At 46.5% G+C, this 25739-nt stretch overlaps 1 protein-coding gene across 3 annotated transcripts in view; it reads right to left on the bottom strand.

The window, feature by feature from the left end:
• The window catches only part of DENND1A (DENN domain containing 1A), a 532587-nt gene that overhangs the window by 47554 nt on the left and 459294 nt on the right, over positions 1-25739 (bottom strand). For 2 of the 3 annotated variants that reach the window (XM_070045680.1, XM_060300451.1), the window contains exons 13-18: positions 20963-21067; positions 20503-20590; positions 18539-18579; positions 16137-16208; positions 14857-14913; positions 6178-6309 (exon numbers count right to left, since the gene is read on the bottom strand). In XM_070045680.1, the coding sequence (XP_069901781.1) occupies positions 6178-6309; positions 14857-14913; positions 16137-16208; positions 18539-18579; positions 20503-20590; positions 20963-21067 (495 nt within the window). Of the gene's footprint in view, positions 1-6177; positions 6310-14856; positions 15009-16136; positions 16209-18538; positions 18580-20502; positions 20591-20962; positions 21068-25739 lie in introns of those variants that run through there. The other variant, XM_060300453.2, reaches the window with a different exon arrangement.

Here is a 25739-nt window from a genome sequence, read left to right as displayed (position 1 = left end):
CAAATGAATGGAATTACAAGCATAGCAACAGAAATAAAACCAAGTAACCTGGACACACAACAAGTACTTAAACAATAATCAATTAATTATTAAGCAATTTGAAAATCCACATCAATAATGAAACCCCAAGACATCTACTGACTGCCAGGTCAGTGCCAAGCCCTATGGTGGATGTTCCAGGCTCACATTCTCATGGCCTAAAGGTATAGTTACAAGGCTGCGTGAGATGCACTGCATGTGCCAAGTTCTGGGGCAGCACAAACACAGGAGCGACCAAATCAGTCGGGAAGATTTACCAAAGGGACATGCTCTGAGGGCGGACAGGCAGATCGCCCCGGGCCTCGCGGGCTCTGCCAAGGGTGAAGGTGGAATCTCCAGGGGAGACGGGGAGCAGGGAGGTGGCACGGCCACTTGTGTGTGAGGCTGTGTGGGAAATGCAGTGCGGGGGAGTCTGGAGGCCCGGAGGCCAGTTAGGAAGCTCTGGAGCGGTCCATGTGAGCGATGACGCAGCCTGAACCAAAGCTGTCAGAGGCGCTGGAGAGGAGAGGGACTGGGCGGTGGCAGAGGGCAGAAGGGAGAGGCTCTGGGGCGTGGGGAGTGGACCTGAGCTTGCGGATGGACCTCGCTGTGGTGGGAGATGGAGGAGGGGGTGAACGTGCGCGAGTGCACATTCAGACTGCAGGCCTGTGGTGTGAGGTGTCTGGAAACACGTGAACATCTGTCTGAGGTGTTTGGGAGGCAACGGCTGAGTTGAAGGGAATCGTGTGTGACTTCCAGACTCACTGGGACAGAAGGGGTTTCTCAGGGCACTCAGAGCTGAGGGTGCTGAGAAGGCATTCGCTGGCTGGGCAGCTTCTCCAAAGCAGCATGAGACTGGCACTAAGTGACCCAGCTCACGCTTATACAGCACCACTCTCCGTACGCACAGATAAGCAGGCAACCGTATTCCAAGAGCTGCTTCTGGGGGTGTATCCAAACCACTCCGTCCCAGGTCTCTGGAAGCCTGGTAGCGCTTAGTTTGAGCTTTGGTTTAACTGGCTTTTCAAACTTTATGTTAAAGAGGTTTAGAGAGCTTTGCTCTCTAAATAGACACCTTTCAACGCACACTTTTTGGAATCTAGCAGATTGGAAGACAGGCAATTACTCTGTTTGTAGGATCAACTGGCGGGGGGGGAACACAACGAAGGGGGCCTTGGAGTGGGTTTGCCCTGTCCTCCCACTTCCTGAGGAGGCCCAGCCCCTGGCTGAGGCCCACAGCAGGTGGCAGCATGTGTGCAGGACTAGAATCCAGTGTCACTGGGTGCCACTGCCAGGCCAGTTCCTCAAGCCGGGGAGGGAGAGCTGCACTCAGGCGAGAGAAGCAGGGGTGCTGCTGGGGGCGGAGTGTGAATTAGCTCCTAAACCAAGTGAACGTCTTCTGGGCCTGTTTCCCCAGCCGTACAACGGATACGAGGCCTTCTTCCTTACCAGCTAATGTCGATTCGATTAAACGAGTACAGAAGTGAAAGCGCCTGGCCTGTCCACTTATTAAGTGCAGGGAGCAGAGCAGTTTCCATGGGGGCGCTGCCTCTTCTGATTTCTCAGATGGGGAAGGGTCAAGCCAAGACGTCTGGCTGAGGGGCGCCCAGACCCTGCTGGGGAGGGCAGGGCTTCCTCACTCCTTCCCCAGTCACAGAATAGAGAGAATGTCCACTTCCCTGCCCAGGAGAGAAAAGCGTGGGGGAGCCCTTAGCTTCTCTCTGCGCCCTCTTGCTCTCAGCTGCCCAGGGGAGGAGTGTTTCCCTCTGACTTTGGGAGAAGGAACTGAGCAGGCTCTGTGCTCCCGGGGGCCCCGCCCCCGCCCATCAGTCAGTCCACAGGCACCCTGGGCGCTGCCTGCAATTGTCCACGTCTCCTGTGGGGAGTAGCTCAGTCTTTTCAATTTGGAGGTGAGGTTTCAGCAAGCCCATTTGGCCTCAGGTCTAAAGCAGTATTCTCCTTTTAGCCTATTGGTAAAAAAGCTGGCATTTTTACCTCATTTGACTGTCTCCTGGGCCTTATTTCTCATTTGATTCTGAACTTGGGAGAATAAAAAAAGTTATTTATAGGGGGCTTCCCTGGTGGCGCGGTGGTTAAGAATCCGCCTGCCAACGCAGGGGACGTGGGTTCGATCCCTGGTCCGGGAAGAGCCCACATGCGGCGGAGCAACTAAGCCCGTGAGCCACAACAACTGAGCCTGCGCTCTAGAGCCCGAGAGCGCCGCAGCTACTGAAGCCCGTGCACCTAGAGCCCGTGCTCCACAACAAGAGAAGCCACCGCGATGAGAAGCCCAAACACATTAGCAACCAAGAGTAGCCCCGCTCACTGCAACTAGAGAAAGCCCGCGTGCAGCAACGAAGACCCAATGCACCCAAAAATAAATAAAATTTTAAAAATACCAAAAACACTGCTTAAAAAAATAACAAAGAAAAGCTATTTACAGCCTCCCTAAACCTAAACATTTTCCAAGGTAGGAATAGGTATTCTCAAGTCAGAGACTTTTTTTTAAAAAAAATATTTATTTATTTATTTATTTGGCTGCACCGGGTCTTAGTTGCAGCATGCAGGATCTTTTAGTTGTAGCATGTGGGATCTTTAGTTGTGACACGTGGGATCTAGTTCTCTGACCAGGGATCAAACCCGGGCCCCCTGCACTGGTAGTGCAGAGTCTTAACCACTGGACCACCAGGGAAGTCCCTCAAGTCAGAGACTTTTGAACTCTTTAAAGAAATCAGACATGATAAGGATGTAGAAGCCAACTAAAAATCCCTTTATTTGCCCTTGTCTGGAACTATTGACATGGCTCATGATGAGGTCTGAGGGGCGTTACGTATGTCTGCTTTAGAAAACAAATGAAATGCTAGTGAGTTCAGTTTGTTGACAAAATATCTTTCAGTTGTAGGGTTCAGCTTAGGTCTACAGACAGTGGTCCTGCAGGGGAAGAGGCTGCCCCTGTGGGGCCCTCAGAGTGCCCTGAGCTTACCTCTCTCACTGTTCTCATCACTCTGAGTTGGGCTGTCCACTTGCTATTCTGTCCCCCTTATAACGCCCTACAAGTACTTTTTTTTTTTTTTTAAGCACATGGTAGGTCTCAATACATGGATGAATAGATGCAGAATTAAAGGGAGGAATGGTCATAGCCTTGAAAGAGGAAGCTCTGGTGCAGTAGAGGCAAGAGAGCACCTTTTCTCCCCCAGGGGGTCTGAAAAGGCCTCCCCCGGGCTCCCTGCCACCCTGCCAAACGTCTTCATGGCGTCCCCTGGCTGGCTCCATGGGCACTAGCTTTGCACGGTGGAGGGATTAATGTAATAAAGATCTCAACAGTCTCTGCCCCCAGTGGAAAGCTAACTGCTCTTAGAGAATGAAATCCACAGGAACACAGACTCAAGGCAAGGGTCTTTCTGAGGTTAGTGTACACTGTCTGGCTAGCTTAAATTATTTTTCCAGGACACATTAGTTTTACTAGACATTTCAAACAGAAGCTGATGTCTCTGCTTGGTGACGGACCTGAAATGGGTTCTGAAGTTGAACTGTCCTGGGTTTCTGTGCTGGCAATGTGGCCCTGGGAAGGTCCCTGAGCTCTGGCTCTGGGTCCACAAAATACAGCTAATGATCCCTTCCTCAAAGGACTATGGCAGAGATGACACGTTTTCCAAGAGGAGAATACGTACTGCTGGGGCTACATGAGTAGTTTAGGTGATACATGGATGGACACTTAAAAAAGTTGTTTTGGATACACCTTTGAAAAACACTGGACCAGTACATCAAACTATGGTTTTACCAACAATCATTGCATAAGATGAGGGTAAAGTTGGTATAAATGTCAGGCTGGAGTCTGTTTAAAGAAAAATATCAAGTAAAAAAAATGGTACAGATGGAGTACAGAGGAGAGAGTGGCAAAAAATTCTGAAATGGAACTCGAAGGACTTCTTTGAGAATACCTAGCCCCTAAAACTCATGTCTGCCGGTAGTAGGTGCTCTAGAAACGCTGCGTGTTCCGGTCAATGGCCCATCAAAGCAGGCGCCCAGGGAAGGACTGAAGGACAAGCTAGTACCAGGGCAAAGCTGGAAAGAGTTAAAAGAAAGAGGTCTGCGGTTTTTGTGGCCCATCCCCCCTGCAGCTAATCTGTCACCTAATGAAGAAGCGGCCGGCACAAGTGAGCTGGCTGGCAGTTCACTTACAGCAAACTGATTAAGAATGTTCAACCAACAGCAGACTGTAGACCTTTCCAGAGAAAATAAATAGAGTGTAGACTGTATGCAAATGTGTTTGTCACTTTGACAGCACGTCTCAATTAAGGCATCTCGCGGCTGTGGGTAGGCTCTGCGGCTGCAGCTGTAAGGGAGAGCCCGCTGCATGGCTGATACTTGGGGCTTGACCTTAATCCACATGCATGCATTAAAAAAAACCCTGCCTTCCTGTACACTTGCATAATGCTGGCAGCCACGTGAGGGAAGTGACAAACTGGGGAAAAAAAGCCACTTTCATCCTCTCCAGTTTACAGACCTGTGAAGGCACAGACAGCTCTTATTTCAACAGAGTTTGGGGTGGCTTTTTTAATTGTTTATCCCCCACCCGTGCGCACACACGCTCTTATTCTGCATTTAGCTGGGAATGACATTAAAGCATCTCTACTTCTCGCTGAAATGGAAAGAAGGTCTTTCTCCATTTCAAATAGGGCCTCCTTTTTTGTGTTTCGAAAACGGAATGTTTAACACCATGAAATCCCTCCCCCCCCCGCCCCCTCTTTCTCTGTAATGGGCTCCAAACTCCAGAGAGGGGCTCTTTTCATGGGAAGGTTAGTGTGTGCAGGAATGAGGACAAAGGAAAGCAGGAAGCTGGCTCTGGAATGCCATGCTGGCGACGACCGAGGCTGTGCTCTCAGCAAACACAGCCAGGGGACTGGGGCGCAGATTTCTCCAGCCGGGCCTGAGCCCCAGGAGGAGGCAGCTCCTCAGGGGTGCAAACACTGACGCAATGTGAAGATAATCATTAATCAGATGAGCACTGCCCTGTGGACGTTTCTTTCTTGGGCTACATTTCAATTTTTATAACATCCCTTTTAAGTGTAAAATCAGAAAAGGGGGATGGATGTCCCCAAGTTTAAGACGTATGAATGTATTATCTAAAAATATCGATTACAGAGGAAGATTCTAATGTTTCAACAAACTCATCCCTCACAATAATAACCCACAGCAACAATTTCATTAGTTCCCTTCATTTCTAAATAGCTCAAAGCCTGGTACATAGCAGGCACTTGATAAACGTCTGCTAGAAGCAGGAACGTTTTAAATGCATGCTTCTAGATCATTTAGGTGATAAAATAGCATCATATTTAAGATAAAACCATGAAGATCATTTAAATCATGGGGATGGAATTCATCATCTAATAAATGGTTAAAGAATCAGATGATTTAAGAATGAATAACCTTGCAAATTCTTGTTATAGTCATAGCTTGCTAACAGAGCCATTTCTCACAAATAAAAAAATATGACTTTTGCTAATCAAGAGAGTTAATTCAAGAGTAGAGGAAGGTATACAACCTTTTTCAACCAAAAATATAACCACTGATAGGAAATGGATAAGAAAATTTTCAGTTTCTATATGTTTTACTTAAGAGCAAAAAAATCAAACAACTGGACAATTTTTAAACGCTCAGGTCGAAAACAGTTGGTTACAGAATCGGATCATGAGAATCGTAGCGTGAGTGTTTACTCTGAGAAGCACGACACCCAGAATTGATTTTCAGGAAGTACATTAATAAAGAACTCCTAATTGATTTTTTTTAAGACTTTGCTTGTTACCTTTTATTTGAAGGTGCAAAGAAGGGCCTGGGATGCTAAAGTGTTCTAATGAGATGCTTAGCTAACAGAGGCACCTTAAATGGAGTACCTTGGAGTGGGGAGGCAGCAGCTGCATTTAATGACTTCATTCAACAGTTCAGCTGGTTTACGACCAGAGCCATGCTGTCTCCTCAAAATTTCTGAAAATTCACCTTTTTGAAACATGTTTGCACCAAGCGAACCTTTGAGACGTGCTAAACTCCATGGAGTTGTTTTGTTTTGCCAGAGAGAGCCGAAATGAAAAACTGTTACATGTGCTATATCGTCTGCTGAAACATAACAAAAAGCCCAGATGGAAGGGCCAGGGTACCTACCTGTCCAAAGTGGACTGTGATTGGCCTCCGGTCTTCTCGGAACTTGGGGTCCTTGGCCTCCACCAGTGGGGACGGCGCCGTCTTCGGCAGCTGCTCTTCTGTGGTGGGGACACAGCCATTCTCGGTGATGTCCTGCAGGGAGAAGTCCGGTCAGGGGGTTGGTGTCAGGGTCATGACCCCTGCCATGAGCACAGGGGCTCCATCCAACCCCATCGCTAAGAGGCCTGCCAGGGAACTCCCTCTGGGACATTCTGAGCCTATCCCCCTGCTAAAGATGAAGGAAACGGAAGGCTAACTTGGCCCTTTGACTTTTAAGGAGTAGAGAAACCAAAATCATGCATATTAAATTACAAAGATAACATCATAATTCACAATAGTGTGTGTGGGGGGGAATGTTTCATCCTACTACCTTACACGGTTATTTTAATTTTCAAATATTCACTCTGTCCACATGCAGACATTTAAAAATTACTTGCAATCATAGCTCGTGCATGGTTTTACATTCTGTTTTTTTCTACTATAAGCATCTCCACGGTGCTCCACAGTCATTAGAATGATAATTAATGGATGCATAATATTTCACTGAGCAGATACTCGATAATTTAATAAACCATTCTTACTACTACTGGGCATTTAGATTGTTCCTAATTTTTTTTTTAACTTTCTAAACATCTAAACATCACAGTGATAAACACTGCAGTCTTTCTTTCTTTTGTATTATTTCTTTTACAGAAATCCCTAGGAATGAAACTGCTTGATCAAAAGACATAAACATTTTTAAGGCTTTTTATTCATTCTACCAAACTGCTTTCCAATTTACACCAACCACCAGCCATGGATGTGTTATCCGTTTCACCGTGCGTGTTAGCCTCATCGTTTTAAAAATGTATTGCTAATTTAAGAGGTGAAGAATTAGACCTCATTGTTGTTTTAATTTGCATTACTTTGATTATTTGTGAGTGTGGACATTTTATCCACATTTGTTTACTGATGATGTTACTGTTTGTGAAAACGATGTGTTTCTGCTCCCTCTTTCTTAGCCCTAGTCTTTCTGGCAGAGAATGAAGAAAGAGACCGAAGTCTAAGTTAGGATTCTATGGCCTGGAGAGTATTTAGGGAGCCAATGTCATTTTTTTTAAATCAGAAATTTACATTTAATCTGTGCTTGTGATGAATGAAGTCAAATTTTAAGGTAAAGAAAAATCCCAATGTGCCACAGGCAGGTAATGGCTCCTCTGCCTAACGCTGGCAGCTGACTGTACCCATGGGTTCTTTGGGACGTGGATGGTGCCGAGTTGTGCAATGTGGATCATATGGCTTTATTCAAGTCATGAAACTTGCTTAAATCTTCACTGAAGCAAGGCAGAGATTAAATGTACACGTAAAAAACATTTAAATCATTGTTTTTTTCTAAGTAAAAATAACAGCTAGAATAAAATAATAAATACAGTTTCCAATGATTTTCATTGCAAAAACAAATACACACTTTGGTCAACAAAACACACACCCTTAGTACTCATTAAATTCTGCACATAAAAGACAACTGGCTGTTCTTACTTAGTCAAATAGAGAGAACGGTGACACATGGATGAAAGTGATCCCTTACTAAATAATAATGCATTAAGGAAGAAACACATGTAACATCTTTGAGTCTCAGTCTCCTCATCTGTAAAATGGAGCTATGGCAGCTATGAGGAGTAAAGGAGATTAAACAACATACGTGTCTTGAACGTTTTTACTCAGTAGTGTCCTATATACAGGACTCAATAATAATAACTGAGTACCTACTAATAAGGTATTCAATAAACTACAGCGAGTAAATCAACTACACTTTAATAATAAAAATAAATAAACAATAGGGATCCCTCCCCCACCCCTCTTCTCTGTATGTTCAACTCCACACACCCAGCTGAGTCTCTGCACTGCTTGGTAACAACACAGGGAAATGGTGACCTTTTGGTTGTGCGGGGAGGGCTTGCATCAAGTGGCCCCCGAGTCTTAGCCTGACTGAGGCTCAGTGATGAGAGAAGTTGCCGCCAGCCAATTAGAAAAAGCTTTCTTGGAAAGGGGCTGCCCTAAGGTGCTCAGGTCAAGTGGAACAAAGACGGGGAGGGGCTCCTTCTGTGTCAGAAAGTAACAAAGGGCAAAAGAGGCATTTTGGATACAGTGGGGTTACTGAGAGGACAGACATAAGAGGTTGAGTAAAGCCAAACAGGAAAAAAAAAAAAAAAAATTCACGTTTAGTTCAGGAAAAATATTGCATGTGTGTATGATTGGTTGGGGGAAAAAATAAAGACATGAAGCAGTAGGGTAATCTAGAAAGAAAATATTGATAGTAATGAAAACTATAAGATGATAACTATTTTTAAAAATGTCTGTGGTAGTTTTGGGAAAAATGTCTTAGTTTAAGTTTTTAAGTTAAAATTTTAAGTAAAAATTTCTTAGGTTTTGTTTTTACCATTTAACTACCTGTCTGATCTTTCCAATTCACTCAACCTCTCTGCACCTATTTCTTTATTTTTGCAACGGACACCATCTGCTTGGCGAACTTCAAAGCTACGAAGAGAATGGGTTAAACGAGATGAGATGTGAGGAAGCGCTGAAAAATGTCAAAGTCCTGCACAAATTGAACGCTAGAGCCTTACTCCCTGCAAAATGGAAAAAGCACCATCTACGAGGAAGAGCTTCCCTGTGCTGAGTGTCTACTACTTGAAGTCACTTCTCCAGACCCCTGACCTTCACTATCACACTTAGTTTCCAGAAGAGCCACAAGGTAAATAGGATTATCGCTCTTTTATAGGTGACGAAACAGGGCTCAGAGAGGGCAAGTTACCCAAGGCTACACGGCTAGAAAGTGGAGGAGCCCAGAGCAATGTGATTTCTGGCATTTATACCATATCGACCCATGACAATAGCACAAGAGAAGGTATTCTGAGTTGAGAAGGTGCTCAACAAATCATCAGGTGTGACCTCGTCCTCAGAAACCCCTTTGTCACACTGATCCTAAGCTGCCGTGCTGTGTGCTATCTGCACACTTATCTTATCCCTATAGACTGAATGCCTTGGGGTTTGGGTTCTCTGCCCCAGAGCCTGGAATATAGTACATGCTTTCTGACGAATCTTTGTTGAATTGAACATTTGGAAGGCAAATGTGTCCAATATACACACGTGCTTGTGCATCAGTAAGCAGTGCTGCACGCTAATTTTCTTTAGTTACAAGAACCAAAGGTGCCCAAGGCTTCTTACAAAGTCCTGTAGCTCGCCCCACCAGTCTGTTAACTTCTTCACTATTTCCTCCACCTGGGGAAGGATGGCTGCTTCTTCCCAGGTCCTAGAGAGCAGGGCGGGAGGAGCCCTAGTCAGGAAAGAAATAGGGCCTGTTTACGTCCTCTACTGTAGGCACCAGTAGAGACCTTACACAGTGTAGGGATCCAAAACCACAACTCCTGGTGCTCACGATTAAAGAAACTGTGTTCCAAGAATTAACTAAGATGCCATCAGCAAAGAGTATGGGAGAACGGGCACTCTCACACCCTTCTGGTAGGAACACAAACTGCAATTCCTATCAAAACCCTAAAAGAGGTAAAGGGCCTTTGGCCCACTAATTCCACTTCCAGAAATTTATCTGGATGAAATAATTAAGAATTCCCCCATGGATTTACCTATGAGGACGTTTGCCTAGAAAAAATGGGAACTAAAGTGTCCAATAATGGGATTAATGAATGTATGTATGTCCATCAGATAAAATTATGTGTAGCCATTTAAAACAACAACATGTGCAGGAAACATTTAGTGGTCTGAGAAATGGTCAGGATACAGTTAGTGAAAATGCAGGTTATAAAATGAGGTTATTTTATTTTTGCTTGCCGGATTTGTTGAATTTTCTCCAACAAACATGTTTTTCATTTGTAAATGTTCAAAGTGTCATTAAAAAAAAAAAACCAAGGGCTTCCCTGGTGGCGCAGTGGTTGAGAATCTGCCTGCCAATGCAGGGGACACGGGTTCGAGCCCTGGTCTGGGAAGATCCCACATGCCACGGAGCAACTAGGCCCGTGAGCCACAACTACTGAGCCTGCGCGTCTGGAGCCTGTGCTCTGCAACAAGAGAGGCCACAACAGTGAGAGGCCCGCACACCGCGATGAAGAGTGGCCCCCGCTCGTCGCGACTAGAGAAAGCCCTCGCACAGAAACGAAGACCCAACACAGCCAAAAATAAATAACTTAATTAAATTAAAATTAAAACAAAAAACAAAACAGAATCATGAATCTGGTGGGAAGTGTAAATCCGTTCCTTCCTGAAGAGTCACACAGGAGGAAGACACTAGACAGAGCTGCAGATCAGAGGCCACTGCAGGGCGGCCGATTTCTTCCCAGGAGCCTCCTCAGCTCGGCTCAGAGCTGGGACACTATTAGTTCCCATCCCTCGGTAAATCAAAGGAGTCAGAAAATAATCCGATTCGTATCACCTTCCCCAAGCTGGAATAAAAAATCATGACTGGGATCTAATTTCCACCTGTCTGCGGAGAAGGCAGGGCCAGAGTCCCCAGGAGAAGCCTGGAGGCAGGAACCCAGAGAAGGAAGGGGGCTCTGTGTGGCCTTGGGTGGGAGCTGGGGTGAAGGAGCTGAGGATGTGACTTCATGAGGCAGAGGTTCCAGGAGAACATTCCTGGCCCAGGGGAGGTAGGGAGCAGGGTGCCTGGAAGACTACTCTGTGTGTGGAGGACTAAAAGGGAGAGGATCCCACGCCAGCCATGTTCTCAGGGTTTGTGCCCACAGGTGTGTGGACAGATTGGTTGCTCCAGGTGTGGGATGTGAGAGGACAGATGGGATGGTAACTCCCACTTGCCGAGTGGCTACTACGTGTTGCTGTTTAAATCCATTACCTCTTCTAATCCTTACAACAATCCAGTAAAAATCTGTATTTCCCCTACTTTACAAATGAGAAAAACTAAGTTCAGAGAGGTCTAGTAACTTACTCAATGTCACACAGTTAATATCCTACACAACCAGCACTGAACTCGGTTCATCCATCTGCCTCAGAAGCCTAAACACCACTCCACATTGCAGGGGCGAGCTTTAAAGCCTCCTGGGAGGCCGAGGCCTCCCATCTCTGACTCAGCTTGCTGGTCTCCATGTTCGGATTTGTGCAGTGCCCTTCTTTTCCAGTCTACTTCACACTACAGCAAATGCAAATTACAATATGAATATTGATATCGAAATAGTATCCAGAGTTGGAATGTCTGTGATTGAGGTTGCAACGGAGACAGGGAGCTGACAGTTGTGTGATACTGTGTGAAAACGTCTGTTCTACAAGAGTCTACCGGGATCTCCCTGCCCTACACGTGCTTCCTCACTCTCTTCAATACACTAGGAAATGTTTAGCCAGAAACTCAAGCCTTCACTAACCCAACTGTGAGTTTGCTCCTTTCAATCACACAGACTCTAAATCAACAAGCTCAATTTATCTTTAAAAGATCAAAGATTTAAAAAGGGCGGTGAGGGAATTGCCTGGTGGTCCAATGGTTAAGACTTGGTCGGCCCTTTCACTGCTGTGGCCCGGGTTCAATCCCTGGTCCGGCAACTGAGATACTGCAAGCTGTGTGGTGCGGCCAAAAAAAAAAAAGGGGGGGCTGTGAAATGGACACAGTTGATTCAGTCATTTTGATTTTGATACTGAAGAAAAAAGATAATTTTTTAGAGGTTCCCCGACAGGCAAAAGAATGACATCCTTATGTAAATATCTTAATGTTTCCTGTAGGTGAGAAAGAATGTGTGTGCAGCCACTGCTTTTAAAACAGGGCATTCTGGTGCCAGCTGCATACGGCGCTGCAATAGAATGCGATTTGTTGAGAGCCGCAAGCCCAGCCACACAGCATCCTCCTGCAGGCCAGCTCTGGCAGGGAGGTGCTCTGGACAAAAGCACTGCATTCTCCCTTTAGAAAGCGACGGCTGGGTAGCATTCTTTGCCATTTCTTCTTCTTCCTAATTTTGAGCAAGTTAAACTTCAAAGAAGGCCAAGCTATAGAAGAACTTGACCACCTTGTTCCATTTATCCAGAGAAATGTGTTATCCCTCCTTCTTTTTTTGTTGTTGGGCCGAAGCAGAGCAGGTATGGAATAAAGCCACACTACAGTCTCTATTAACAATTATTTGCCAATGGTCACACGGATACCCTGAAAGCGCCTCTTTCAGATGCTTTGAAAGTCTGCAGCACAAATGAACGAGGGATGGAGAAGGGGCCCTGCTCAGTCGTATTAGAGACGGACCCTCCACACACCATGGTGACCTCTCCACAGGTCAGCCCCACATTTTCTATTTGCAATTCAAACCCAAGGCGAGAGTGAAGAGGGCAAGGTTGGGTTCTTGATTATACCTGAGGGGTCACCATTGCTATGCAGAGTTAGAGGAGGCCAGGTGGCAACCCAGTACATTTGAAAATTGGGTCTTTGTTGGGAATTGCCTCAATTTCATAGCAGAAACCAAACTTGAGATGTCTGTATTGGACGCATCGAGGGAGCCACACAGATATGTTGCCACGTAAAGGGGAAGGGGCAGAGGAGAGGAACAAAAAAGCCAAGGAAATATTTTCTACCGCACTGAGAGAGGTCAGACAAAGCCAAATCCTAAATTAGCTCAGGAAGGGGAGCTGCAGCACTGTGGAAGACCTGGTCCCATCTGTCCCAAACAATGCTAGAGTTTCAATTACAAAATAGCTCTTCCAAGAACAACTGCAAAATATCAAGTCTGAAGAAATCTGTAAAACCGAAGGGGGGGAAAAGTGAAAATTGAAAAGGGTGCACTAATAGATCTGTCAACAGTCCGATGGTGACAAGCCGCATTTCTATGAAATGCCGTCACCATTTGTGTCACCTGAAATGTACTGACACTCTCTACAGAACATTATCTCCTGAAGCTATTCTTGAAAAGACTGGCGGGGGAAGAGGAGAAGGGGAGAAAAGGCTCTGCCTCAGATACCATCAAGGAAAGGAAAGGGAGATGGCGTGAAGGAGAGTGATCTAGATTGTTTAAGTGAACCTTTGAACAACATCAAAAACCTGAGCTTAACTGGTTATCTGCAGAAATGTTACACATCATAAAAAGGGGATTTTCTTAAGGCCCGATGCTTACTCATACGAGGAGGGAGGCAATGGCCTGCAGAGAGTGGATCTGACCAAGGAGGCGCACGTGTCCTCTGCTTGAGGAGGGACCCTTTCTTTGCTTACTTTAGGTAATATTCTAATACTAGCCCGATGCAGTTATCAAGGAGGGAAAACCTGGTGAGAGCTCCGCCCTCCCTGCCCCTCCATTTTATATCAGCAGTCCAATTCAGTTACATGTGACTGGGATAGGAGATAAAAAGGTATATTTAGGGACTTAAATAACATCCAAGTAAAGAATTCCACCTGCCAGTCTCTGGCAGGGTGCAACAGACCACAGTTAAGGTCTATGTGAATTTACATTAGCAAGATTTTAATTTCAGGACTTGAATCTCAGCTGCTAAAAATTCACTCTCAGCTGAAACTAAGCATTTGAATCTTAGTCAGAACAAATTATTTTGCAATTAAAGTTAAGGAATCAATTCCTTTGACCATTTCAAGTTAATGAGAGGTCCTTTCTGACTTCCTAAAATTAAAACTGCTTTCAATTTTTAAAAAACTGCCGAGACAGACGAAGGCCCTTATTAGCCTGGTAAATTTCGGGGGTGTGGGAATAATGAAATAAGTGATCTCAAACACCTTCTGGAAAACAAAACACTTGTTTCAGGAAGGCAGTATGAAATACTAGAGTGGTAAGAGCAAACATTGAGGTAGATGGATCAGGAATCGAATCCCGGCTCTGCCAGGCTCGAACAGCATGACCTTGGGCAAATTACGCCACCTTTGAACCGTGGTCCCCTTACACATGAAATGAGAATAAGACCCCCCAGTGTTGTTCTATGGATTAAATGTGAAAGCTCCTGGCCTGGACCACCCTTAGAAAGGGCTTAACGAAGGCTGGCAATGCTATTAATGACGATGATATTCATAACAATATAAAGATGCCCTCTCTGTTGTATGAACCTCTCTGTACAAGTCCAGAGAATCAGGTAGGGGGACTCTTGGTCAGGATGTAGTTTGTATGATTTTATACGATTTTACTGATGGTCCGAGAAGACAATCAGAGCCTCTCCCTGCCCCTCTGAGTCTCACACATGAACTGTGAGTAGAGCCCGAAGTGTCCTCCTCAAACCCACCCTCTGTGCCCTGTTCTGTGTGGCGGCCGCGTGCGTGCCAGAACCATGGCAGTCATTTCCTGGAGATGCTTCTTGGTTTTGGTTACAGTCGGCCCCGGCGCAGAGGTCAGCTGTAGGCGGTGGTGGTGCCGGGACGGGGAGGCCGAGCCAATTTGTATGGACCCTGGTGAAGCTCAGGCCCGGTGGGGCGGGCAGGGGACAGACTGACAGTGGTAACTCTGAACTTGCTTGCCTTTGTGGGTTTAAGCCAGTCTTAATGTTATTTGAAGACAGTTTTTTGTCTGTGAATATTTATAACAGTGTGAAAACTCCCGGACAGCTGGTAATGCATTTTGAAGTGTGCTGACAACACTGTGTCGAACAGCCTCTATTGATCACATCGTACTTTCTTGTGGCCACGCATTTCATACATGGTGCTTATACATTTTGAATAAGAACTTCAAGTACCTTTTGCTTCAAGCGGTTTTTCACCTCTTTTATTCCCATTTTTGCATGATCTTTTGCCTGCATGAAAAATTAATTTAAGTTAAGATTCCCTCTCTGTTTCCAGCAGGGACTATGCTTGATTTCAGTCCATCGTGAATCACCTTCTCTGATTACTAGAAAAAGGAAGGAAAAATGGGATCATCAAGTTGAAAACATAATGGCTATGAAAACAAATACAATGTTGAAAGGTTAAAAAAAAAAAAATCCCTTAAAGAGGCTACAGAGATTTTATTTTCTGCATTTTGATGGGACTGATTTTTTTTTCCCCTCCGAAGCCCTTCTTCTGCTCTCTGTAATTATTTATCTCCGCAGCCTGGTGACAGCTACCAGTAAGAGGAGAGCAGAAGCTTCTTCAGCTGCAAGATTCAGAATATCTATTACACTTCACCAGGGCAGGGCCTCAGGACCAATTTTCTGCCCAGGCTGAACAGACACATCACTGGGTTCCTCTGGTGCCATTTCTTAAATCTCATTTCGGCAGACACCCTGGCTTTTATTTTCTGTCATTCTAAGACCTGTGTGGTTCTCTTGGCAGCCACCCGCCCCATTAAAATAGCTACAATTTAAGCACAGAAAGGACTAACAAAATTAAAAATGGAAATAAAACAAAACCACCCCAGTTAAGTGGCTCAGAGTCAAATTAGCAAGCAAGAGAAATCATGAGAAAAAATACTTGAGGCCCGTAAAAGATGGAGCATCGGGAACTGGTGTGTTCTCTTATTTTCACTCTGCTGTGGGCACGAGTTTCACAAACAATGCATTTCCTATATAGGGCAGTGATGAGAGAGACGATGAAGAATTTGGGACAAAAATTCGGGGGTGTGTCCCACCAGGAGCACTCTTCAGTAACCTGTAAAGGAGCTGCTTTATTCTAACATTCTAACAAGGATACGTGTAGGAAAGGTCTGCCAGAACACCTGACAGACCACACCTCTGGTTCTCAGGGATGTAGGCGTGGAGCAGCCTGAATTTTAGCCACCCTGTCTACATTTTAAAAGCTAAAACCAGTAGCCTCCCTTTTCTCTATTGCAGCAACTGTGTGTAGAAACATTTTAAATTAAAAATGTCACTGACCTGTCATAAAACATCAATGCCAAATAATTCTAAGAGCATTGAGAGCTTTAGGAAATTGCACAGCAGCCCCCGAACCATCTCTGCAACATAGGATCAGGACTACTTAAGAGTCTCGTCATGCTAAGGAACAGATCTCTTGGGATCCTGAGACCAAGACCAGTACTTACGAACTTATAGACGGTCTTCATGGCTGGGTTTGCTTTCGTTTTTACAGTATTCAGAATTGCTCCACTTCCTTTCTATAATAAAAACGCCAGTTAGCAATTTGGACTGAAGATATAGTAGGCCAACACCAACAAAGACCTCTTCTCTTTAATCAAGTTAAGCCACATTTCATAAGTGTGTAACTTAATTAGAGAAACAGCCCTAGATGGTGACTGGTCCCGGGCAATTAAGTTACGGCCACGGCGGAATCCCTCTGGGGGGGTATGGGAGCGGGTGGCGAATGAGGATGGAGATAAACTAGCTGAGCGGGGAGACCCCAGGCTCAGTAGTTTGCTTGGCGCCTGTCCACTGGCTGGGAGGAAAGCTCGTCACAGGCTCTCTGAGGCAAGGGTTTCCTCAGAGTGATCTACAGCTTCTCAAGAAGTTCCAGCTACCACGGACAACATTAAGGGAAGTTGAATAACAATGGACTCTAACTAACACCGAGCCAGGGCAGGAAACTGGGGGCCCACTTAGGCAAGATTATCTGGCTACTGTGGCTACCTTAAGCCATGAACCCTTCTTTCCTCACCCTGGTTTTCTGTGTTGTTTTTTAAAAATCACGGTGGTAGGCTGCCTCCCTAACACATACATCTTGACAAAGGGAGAGAATGAATAGCCACAGACGTTCGTCGTTTATACTTTAGTATAAATCCGACACACCGATTCTTTGGCTCTGTTTTTTCAGGAGAGCAGGGGAGCAAAAGGAGGAGGGAAGGCTTTCCCAGTACACAGAGGAGGCAACGCATGTGGATGAAGCGTTTTGTGAGGGCTCACTGTGGGGACGTCCTGGCTTAGGCTCTGAGGGTACCGAGCCACCGGAGGACCCGTCTCTGTCTTCAAAGACCTCCAGTCTGGGGGGTAAACAAGTGCAACCCAAGATGGTGAGAGCCGCACTGGCCGTGTGCACGAGGGTGGTGGCAGCTCACTGTGTGGAAGGGCGGAGAAGGCTTTCGAGGATGAAATATTTGGTCCATGAAGGATGAGTAGGAGCTCATGGTGGGGAGAGGAAGGATAAGAACATTCTAGGGACAGGAAACAGCACATAAATAAGTGCAGAAGCTGCAAAGCCATGGTGTGTTCTGTGAGTAACAAGGGCCGTGCATCGCGGGAGGACTGGCAAGTGGGGCTGAGAGCCAGACAGGGTCAGCCCACAGAGGGCCAGTACAAGGACTCCACACTCCAGAAGATTTTTAACCAAATGCATCACATAATCAGATCTGTGGTAATTCCAACTGATTTGAATGGAGAGAGAGACCTGATCCAGTGCATATACAACTAGAGTAAGATACGCTATGTAATTATTAGGATTAACTTTTAGCACAATTTTTGGTAACTGCCTGCATTAGAAATTTGAGCTTTAATTAAGAACTTCAAAATTTGACCTAGAAAGCATTCTCTGTTGTAGGATAATAGGAAATTTTCACCCACTCACACATTCCACACTGCTTTCCAAAATTACTCAGTATCCTATTTCAATGGTTCTTTAGAGTATTAAAACTCCCTTTATCAATCAATCAACAAGTCCTTATTGCTTGTCTGTGATTTGCCAAGTGTCGTGTTCGGCCATATGAGAGGAACAAAAGAAGCCTTTCATTGAGGAATTGCTTACTCTCGGCCCACTGCAGCCACTTCCAAGGAACCTGCCTTGGCAGTAGCGCACTTGGCCCACAAGCAGGAGAGAATACTTGTCACACTATGTCGGAGCTGCCCGTCTATGTGCCTGCCTCCCCAGTAAGGCCGGGAGCTCCCCCAGGACAGGGCCTGCGTCCTGCTCTCCACTGTCTCCCCAGCACCCAGCGTGGCGCCCAGCACACAGAAGCCCTTGGTACACACTCACTAATGAACCCACGTAAAGGAAAGGCAAGCATCTGAATTCTTTAGTGGCTTCTGAAGCCCTAAGCACCTGGCTTCCAACACAATAAAAAACTGTTCACAACAACAGCGAGGGGATGAAAACTCTCAGGGGTGCGTTTTCCATCCTCTCAGGAGCCTTTGCGGTGAAACATATTCAGAGCAGCAAGAGGCACGAATTTTTGGTTTTCCCATGAAGAGTTCCCAACTGGTCTGGCCCTAGAAGGAGACCCCGCAAAATGCTCTAAGATGGCAACATCCTTTCAACACGCCTTGGCCTGCTTCCTGAGACACGGAAGCTTCCCCTGGCTCTCATCATCCTCACCGAGGGATGGCTTTGGACAGTCTCATCCTTGGCCCGAGAACGGCCTGGCTTTACAAACAAAAGCATCTTCAGCTGGGAGAACAGAGCGCCCTGGGCCGAATGACAGCCTGGTGGGTGGCAGGGGAAGAGGAGGGCTGCCAGGAGGCTAAGGAGGGGCCCAGGTGGCTCTGCGGGGGTGACACTTACCCGGACTGTGGAGAGCCACTGGTGGTACAGTTTATCGCTCCCTGGGGAAGGAAGAAGCAGAGAAGCTGGTATTTAAAGAAGTCATGTGTATGCCCTCAGGAGTTCCTCAAGCTGCTTTCAGCAAGCAGGACTTGGAAAGTTCAAAATCTGGGGAATCACGTGGAGGCTCCCATGCACCACTCCCTGAAGGAGTTTCTGCCACAGGTTTCCTTTCTCAAAGTGAGATCTGATCCTATCAGTGCCCCGAGTACAAACCCAAATCCTCCTCCTTGCCTACTGGATAGAAGTCGGGCCCCTTAGCAACCCCGCTCTCTTCCCCTGTCCTGTCTTGGCACTACCCACCCTCTGCCTCTCCATCCTGTGCTTCCATCCTGCACAACCTCAGGCTCCCTGGCCACACCTCCTCCAAGCCGTCCATGCCCTCGCAAATGCTGTTCCCCTTGCCTGGCCACCGTTCCCTGCTCTCTCTGCTGCAGGGACCAGCTCAGTCATTTCCTCTGTAAGCTTCTCTTACTCCTTCCTCTCAACAGCCCTCTAGAATAGGTAACACCCATTCAGAGGTCCACGTTCTCTAAAGTTCTGTGAGCCACACCAGGGCAGGAACCACAGGGCCGTGTGTCCAGTGTAAGCACACTGCTGGACATACACTCGGCCCTTCTCATGCTTAAGCAGTGACAGGGAAAGAAAAAGGAGGTGCTGTGAGGAACTGATTCATTTTATCTGGTGGGATAAGTAGGTCTTATCAGCAGACAGCTTTTCTAGGAGTCCGAATGACTAGACTTAGTTTAGCAACACATAAAGCCTGTCTTCTCCCCAGAACCCACATTCAACTGTTAGAACGCTACTCAAAACCCGCCTGCTTTGTGAAGCCCTCATGTTACAGAGCGAGCATTAATAGAGCCCTGCTCTACCCGCACAAAACCCCGCGTCTGCTCCTTTTCCTGCAGTGGCTTAGTCTGTATTTGTCTTTAGTTATGAGCTTTCTCCCATCAGTCTAAAAGTTCCCTGAGGGCAGAACTGGGCCCCCCATTCTTACTGTACAGGGCTGTGGACACAGCAGATGTCCAGGAAATGCTCATCAACGACTCACACACCAGTTTTATTGATTACTGTGCTCTCCATGCAGCACAGGCTGGTAGGGCCTGACAAAGGGGTCTGTAGGTGAGATCACACCTGGCTCTATGAGTTTATGGACTGCCAGTTGGATTATCAGCTCAGTCGAGACCAGACACACGCCCAGCAATAAGAGGGGGCTAGCAGTGTGATTATTATTGTTTTGCATTTAGTTTTATTTTGCTGACAGAGACTGAGGCTTTGGGTCTTGGAAAGGCAGCCAGATTGGGATTCAGGAGGCAGGGTCAGCCACTAACATTTCTCTGGGCCTCAGATGCCTCCTTTGAAAAATGAGAGGATGATTCCTCTGGTTCTAAAGGCCTGCAGAGACAGGGCACCCACGATGATCTTCACATTTTAAAGAAACATCGACTAAGCTGCGATCCTCTGCCAGGGTCTGTCCTGGGCGACTGCACAAACCTTTCCTTGGGGTCTCTGATTTAATCTCAACAGGACTCCTGTGAGGTAGGCAGCGTTACACTCCATGCACAGATAAGAACACTTCAGCTGAAAGAGGTGAAGTGACTCGACCAAGTTCTCACTGCTGGGCAGTGAATCCTGGTGTCCTAATTCGATTCCTCATGTGCTTTCCATTGCATCATGCAGGCCACTACGTTACCTAGACTTCGCCCACCCAGGAGAAGCAAGTGACCCCAGCACAGAGGACTTCAGATGGGCCAGTGTGCCTCTCATCAGAACATGAAGAGGAATTCCAACACTTCAAGGCCAAGGTTGCAATCAGTCTCTCTAATCCCCAGTGAAGGAAAAAAGAAGTCATTGCCGCTCCTAGCGAACACACCCCAATCCCACAGACAGCCCACAGCTCAGAAAGAAAAACGAAATGCCCTCACCAGCATACTCGCCCATGTTGATCTCCTCTTCAAAAACATCACTGAAGCCCTCACCGGAATTGAGAAGGTCTAATCTACCATCGATAAACTATACAAAGAAAGAACAAAAGCGTAACAGCTAGTGCAAAGGAACGGGGAAAGGACGTTCAGCTGGGCTCCTTAGTAGATGACCAAAGAACCAAGACAGGAAAGGGTCTTTGGGATTGTGAGCTTAAAAAGGCGAGTTTCTGAAAAACTCGCTGCGTGTTTATGATAACTTATAAACCTGCATGGCATATTTGCAAAGGCTCCGTCTGGTGGCTGAGCTCCCTTCTCACCCAATCTCCCTCCCCAGACTCTGGGCCTCTCTGGGCTGAGGCCTGCGTTCCCCCCATGCCTGCAGCCTCAGTGCTTAGAGTGGAGGCAGCTGCAGAAACCCCACCAGGGACCCAGGTGCAGAACAGGCGAGGGTGCCGGGCACCTGTTTGAAGAGTTGCAGCTGTGTGGCGTTCTGCAGGAACTGCCTCATGGCTCCGGAGCGATAGTGGGACACGAAGGCTTCCTCGCAAAAGGTGATTGGCTCCTCCTGGGAGACAGAGATGAGACGGGGAGAGGAGGGTTAGAGGGATGGAGTGAGAGAGATCAGTGCTTGAACTCTGTTAGGTGGCACTCCTACATCTGCTGATTTATCTAATCCTCACTTACCTGTGAAGTGGCTGTTATGCTCGATGGCATTCTACTCTGGATGAGGAGGTTATTTCAGAGAGGAAAAGACATCTCCCAAGGTCGTAGGGTAGAGGCAGGGTGGGAACCAAAGGCAGTATTCCAAACCCCACCCCGCCCCTTCCATATCAGCCACAGGCACACCCCAACAGCAAGTTAGTGGCATGTGCCCTTCGGGGGGGATAATTTCCAAACTCTTCTTTTCACTTTCAGGAGAGGAACTCTTTCTCTGGACAGCACCTTAGGCAGAAGGAGACCTGCCGCATTCAACAGCCCAGCTGCTCTGGGAGGGCTGGGGGCAGGAATGGAGGCTGGGCTCTCCTTGCTGGGTGGTACCCCGCCCCCCACTTGCCCCTTTGCAGTCCCTAAGGCACCAGCCGTGGAACGCAGTGTGGAAACTATTTACAGAGTGAGCTTAACCAGTAGCGAGTTATAATTTTAAAATAATTAATTATATTAAAAACCAGGGATGATCAAAAATAAGATTTATCATCCAGTCAACTTTGTGCTTACGCTGCTTGATGAGGACTACACTTTATGAGTCAAGAAGAGACACCCTGAGCTTAAAAAACCACCCATCTTTGTAGTCAGCACCTCACTCCTCCTTTGAAGGTATGTGGTACTCATCTACACAGACAAGTCTTTAATTTCAACAGTGTATTCTCAATTCTGAAAGATCAGACTTTTACATGTTGAACTAAATTAAAGGTACCTCTCCCTTCACAGACTTGGTGGCAAACACAGATGTTTGAAGCTCTACTTTTATCCTGCTTTAATGAGTTAGGTGAGTGTTAAAGTTACTGTGTAGCGGCTGTAAATTCCAAGAGTCCCTCCTGCTTAAATCCAGCCAATATTAGCTCAGCAACTGGGCAGACCTACTGCTCAAGGGTGATAAGGATGACCCTAAAATACTAGGGTGAGGGGAATGTTTATTTTTATACAGTTACACCTCACCTAATTTTACAAAGAATCTGAGGCAGCTTACATGAGCACCTAAAACAAAGAAAAAAAATCAGCGCTGGAGAATACATAAATATGTAAAACGTATTTATTTGGGAAAATAGTATCTGGATATGCAGATCCTATATGGTTTCTAAAATTCAGTTACAAAATTAGCTCTGAGCTTCCTGGCTGCCACCGAAGCAAGAAGGGAACAATGCAAATGTTATATTGTCTGTGAGGAAAAAATACACACCAGTTCCTCAGGAAAAAGGGTTTTCATGACATTTATTACTCTGGCATGGATTTATACCTTCCTTGCTGAACAGTGGAAAGATCAGCTAGTGAGAACCAACAGAAGCCCACCTGGAATTCCATTCCTGTGGCCTAGAAGTGTTGCTCCTCACCCGTGGAACCACAGCAGGGCAATTAACTCTCTCTCCAGGAGGCCTCATCCACGAGCACAGTGTCACCCGTACACTGATCACTCCTGATAAACACCATCAGCTCAGACGTCTCTTGTCCCAAACCCATATGTCTCCATCTCCACCTGAATGGCCCACCAGAACCTCAAACTCAGAATGGCCAAAACTCCCAATTACTATCCCATTTGGACTGCACTCTAAATCTTTTTTTCTTTCTGAAGTTATCATTATCCATAGCTACTCACAGCAGACCTATCAATTCCCTAGTCTTTCCCATTTTCCCACTGCAACGTCTCATCTGTCTGTCCCCTGCTCTCTATCCCTTGGCACGGGCCTGACTGCCATGGTGGACGTTCAGCTTCATGTCCCTCTCTTGTTTCGTTCCTCCCCGTCCACTTCAATCCTTCTGGCCAGAGTGATTTCTAAAATGCATACTGCATCATGTCACTATCCTACTCAAGAACTTTGATGGTGGAGATGTTACATTTTTGTGATTATTTAATTCTTGCACTAGACTATAAGCTTCATGGGGGCAGGAACAGTCCCCGTTTGTCTAACAGCAAGTGTCACACACGCGAGCTCCTGTGCGGGGGAGGAAAGAACAAGTCCTTGCTCCTTAGTCAGGCAAACAAACCTTTCCTAAGCTGAGAGAGTCCTCGCTTTTCCAGAGTCCTTTTGTGTCACTTTCCTATGCTCCCCCGTACACCTTATGCTTCAGAGGTGTCTCCTAATCACAGGCCACGTCCTTTCCCACTTTCTTCCGTGCTTTTGCCAGTTCTACTCCTTCCACCTGGACTGTCATGCTTCAAACACAGGCCTGTGTGCGGCAGTCACTCACCCCTACTCAGTGCTCCCACAGTGCCTTGTGCACCCTGCGTGCTGGGTAATCTTCAGTGGTGTCCCTGTGACCAGAAGCTCGAGAGGGCAGAGGCCCTGCTGGACGCATCACTATACTCCCTGGGGACAGTGCAGCAGCCAGCCCCCAGATAGAAGCTCGAGGATTTTGGTTAAAGAGCTGCAGAATGTGCTTGGCCTGGCTCCTGTCACATGAGCCCTGCGATCTCTGTGTGGCTGAGACACCGCTTAGTCTGATGGTGGAGAGGTCTCAGAGTACGAGGCCAGGCTGAGTGACGCTTATGTCCAGGGAGTTTAGAGCTGCTCAGAGGAAATGCTCATTGGAGCTGTTAGCATTCACTCCTGGAGCTTTGGCCCAGTGTTGCCAGGAAGGAGAAATCTGCCGAGAGACCAATGAATTCAAGAGAGTCTGCAACCGAATTTGCATGGAAGAGTAGCCTGAGGCAGGCTTTAGCTGTAGGAGAGCAGAAAGAATCTCATCTTTGGGCAGACAAGAACATTTGGGGGCCTGTTGTCTACTTAATGGAGATGACATCCCCTGGTCAGATGTCTGCGCCATAAAAACGAACAGAAGGACATGGGCACGGATGGGAAAGACTCAGGGGAAACGTCGACAAGGGGGGCTCTTTCCGCAGAGAGCTTAAAGAACAACATCAGCAGTGTCAGTTGGACATGGAAACAAGTACTGGCTACAGTGTCGTGCTGCTGGGCTGGGTGGCAAAATACGCACTGGAGTCAGAGAGGAAAAGGCTGGTCCTTGCAGGGCAGCGGGTGCGGACATATGAGAAGTCGGCACGTTCAGTGGAGTCTGGAAGGGTGAGTCAGTTAGGTGAGCCGTTCCCACCCATTCGGGGCAACTGTTCTACCCTAACCCTGCACTGTCACTCAGAGTCATGTATAAAGGTCTGACCGGCAGCAGGCACAGAGGGCGCATTCCCCTGCACAACTCACCTTCTAAGGAAATGACAATGATCACGGTTCACCTGATCCTTACAGAACAGCAGGTAGGGTACCTTGCCTGAGGTCACATGACCCGCACATGGCAGAGTCGGGGTTTAATACGAGGTGGCCTCCAGAGCTCAGCCATCTCACGCACGGTCTGCTACAGACTTGGGTTTTCTCTGGGGCCTCAGCTTTGCTTGCGCTTGGACACCTGCTGGGGAGCACAAGCGTTCTCTTTAAAGTGGGAGCCCCTCATGTTCTCCTAGTGGACACTCAGAGTACCAGCCCCTCGGAGACAAACAACTCCCGGGAGGGAGTAGGCGAGGCGTCGTGAAGGAGGTGCTCCTTCTGTCATGGAACCAACTGGACACCTAACCATTTGCACCCACTTGTCCACCTTCTCCTGCGGTTGAAATGGCTGCCCCCACTCTGCTCTCTGCAGCGGAGGGGAGAAGGCAAGGTGTCTCGTTAATTCCCTCCTTTACAAGAAGTGCCGATTTAGTTCTCCTGTTAGGCTCCTGTTAGGATTAAACCTTTTGTCTTCTTGGGCGACACTCTAGGCGCTGGGGTTACTGACTGATAGCGACGTTAATTCAGGCAAGTCAGGCCGTGAGCATTCAAGCTCAGATCGCATTAGTAGAGTTTTCCATCTATGACCCGAAGGACAGTTAAACACAGCTGCTTAACCCTATCAAGGACTTTGTTATGGAAAGACAAGTTTTACTCTTGGTTTATTCTCTTGACACATGGAATCAATTGGAAATTCCATTATTAATGAGTCCATCTATGTTAACAGGTGAAGTTGGTGATTCCAAAGGTTTTTGATACTTCCAGAAATAAATGGCTTTTATCCACAGCATTGTGGGTACTGGCATAAAAATAAAATCTCCCATCAGATTCCTTGGCATCTTTCCTTGTTCTGCAGATCCATACTCAAAGTATCAAATTCTTATTTTCCTTCACAAATTTAATTTTTATCAAAATTTTATGTGCACATTTACCCGGAAATTCTAAGGAAAAAAGGAGGTGTCCAACTCTTTATGGACCTTGCTTAAATTTTAAAAAAATGATAATTTTGGAAGATTCACATCCATCCAAACATTTTTAAAACACCTATTGTGTGCCAGGCTCTGAGTTAGGGGAATACAAAGATGAATAAAATACAGTTCCTACAAGTAATACCAATAATCAAATGACGGGTGGGGAGTAGATGGAGGTATGTAGAGATGATACGAGAATGGCAGAATGTTATGTTTATAGCAGCATTATTCACAAAAGCCAAATGATGGATGCAATCCGAATGTCTACAGATGAATGGATAAACAAAATATACATAAAATGAAATATTACTCAGCCTTCAAAAGGAAGGAATTT

This window comes from Globicephala melas, chromosome 6 (assembly GCF_963455315.2).
Source record: "Globicephala melas chromosome 6, mGloMel1.2, whole genome shotgun sequence".
NCBI classification, from domain to species: Eukaryota; Metazoa; Chordata; class Mammalia; order Artiodactyla; family Delphinidae; genus Globicephala; species Globicephala melas.
This window is presented reverse-complemented; position numbering and strand designations above follow the sequence as displayed.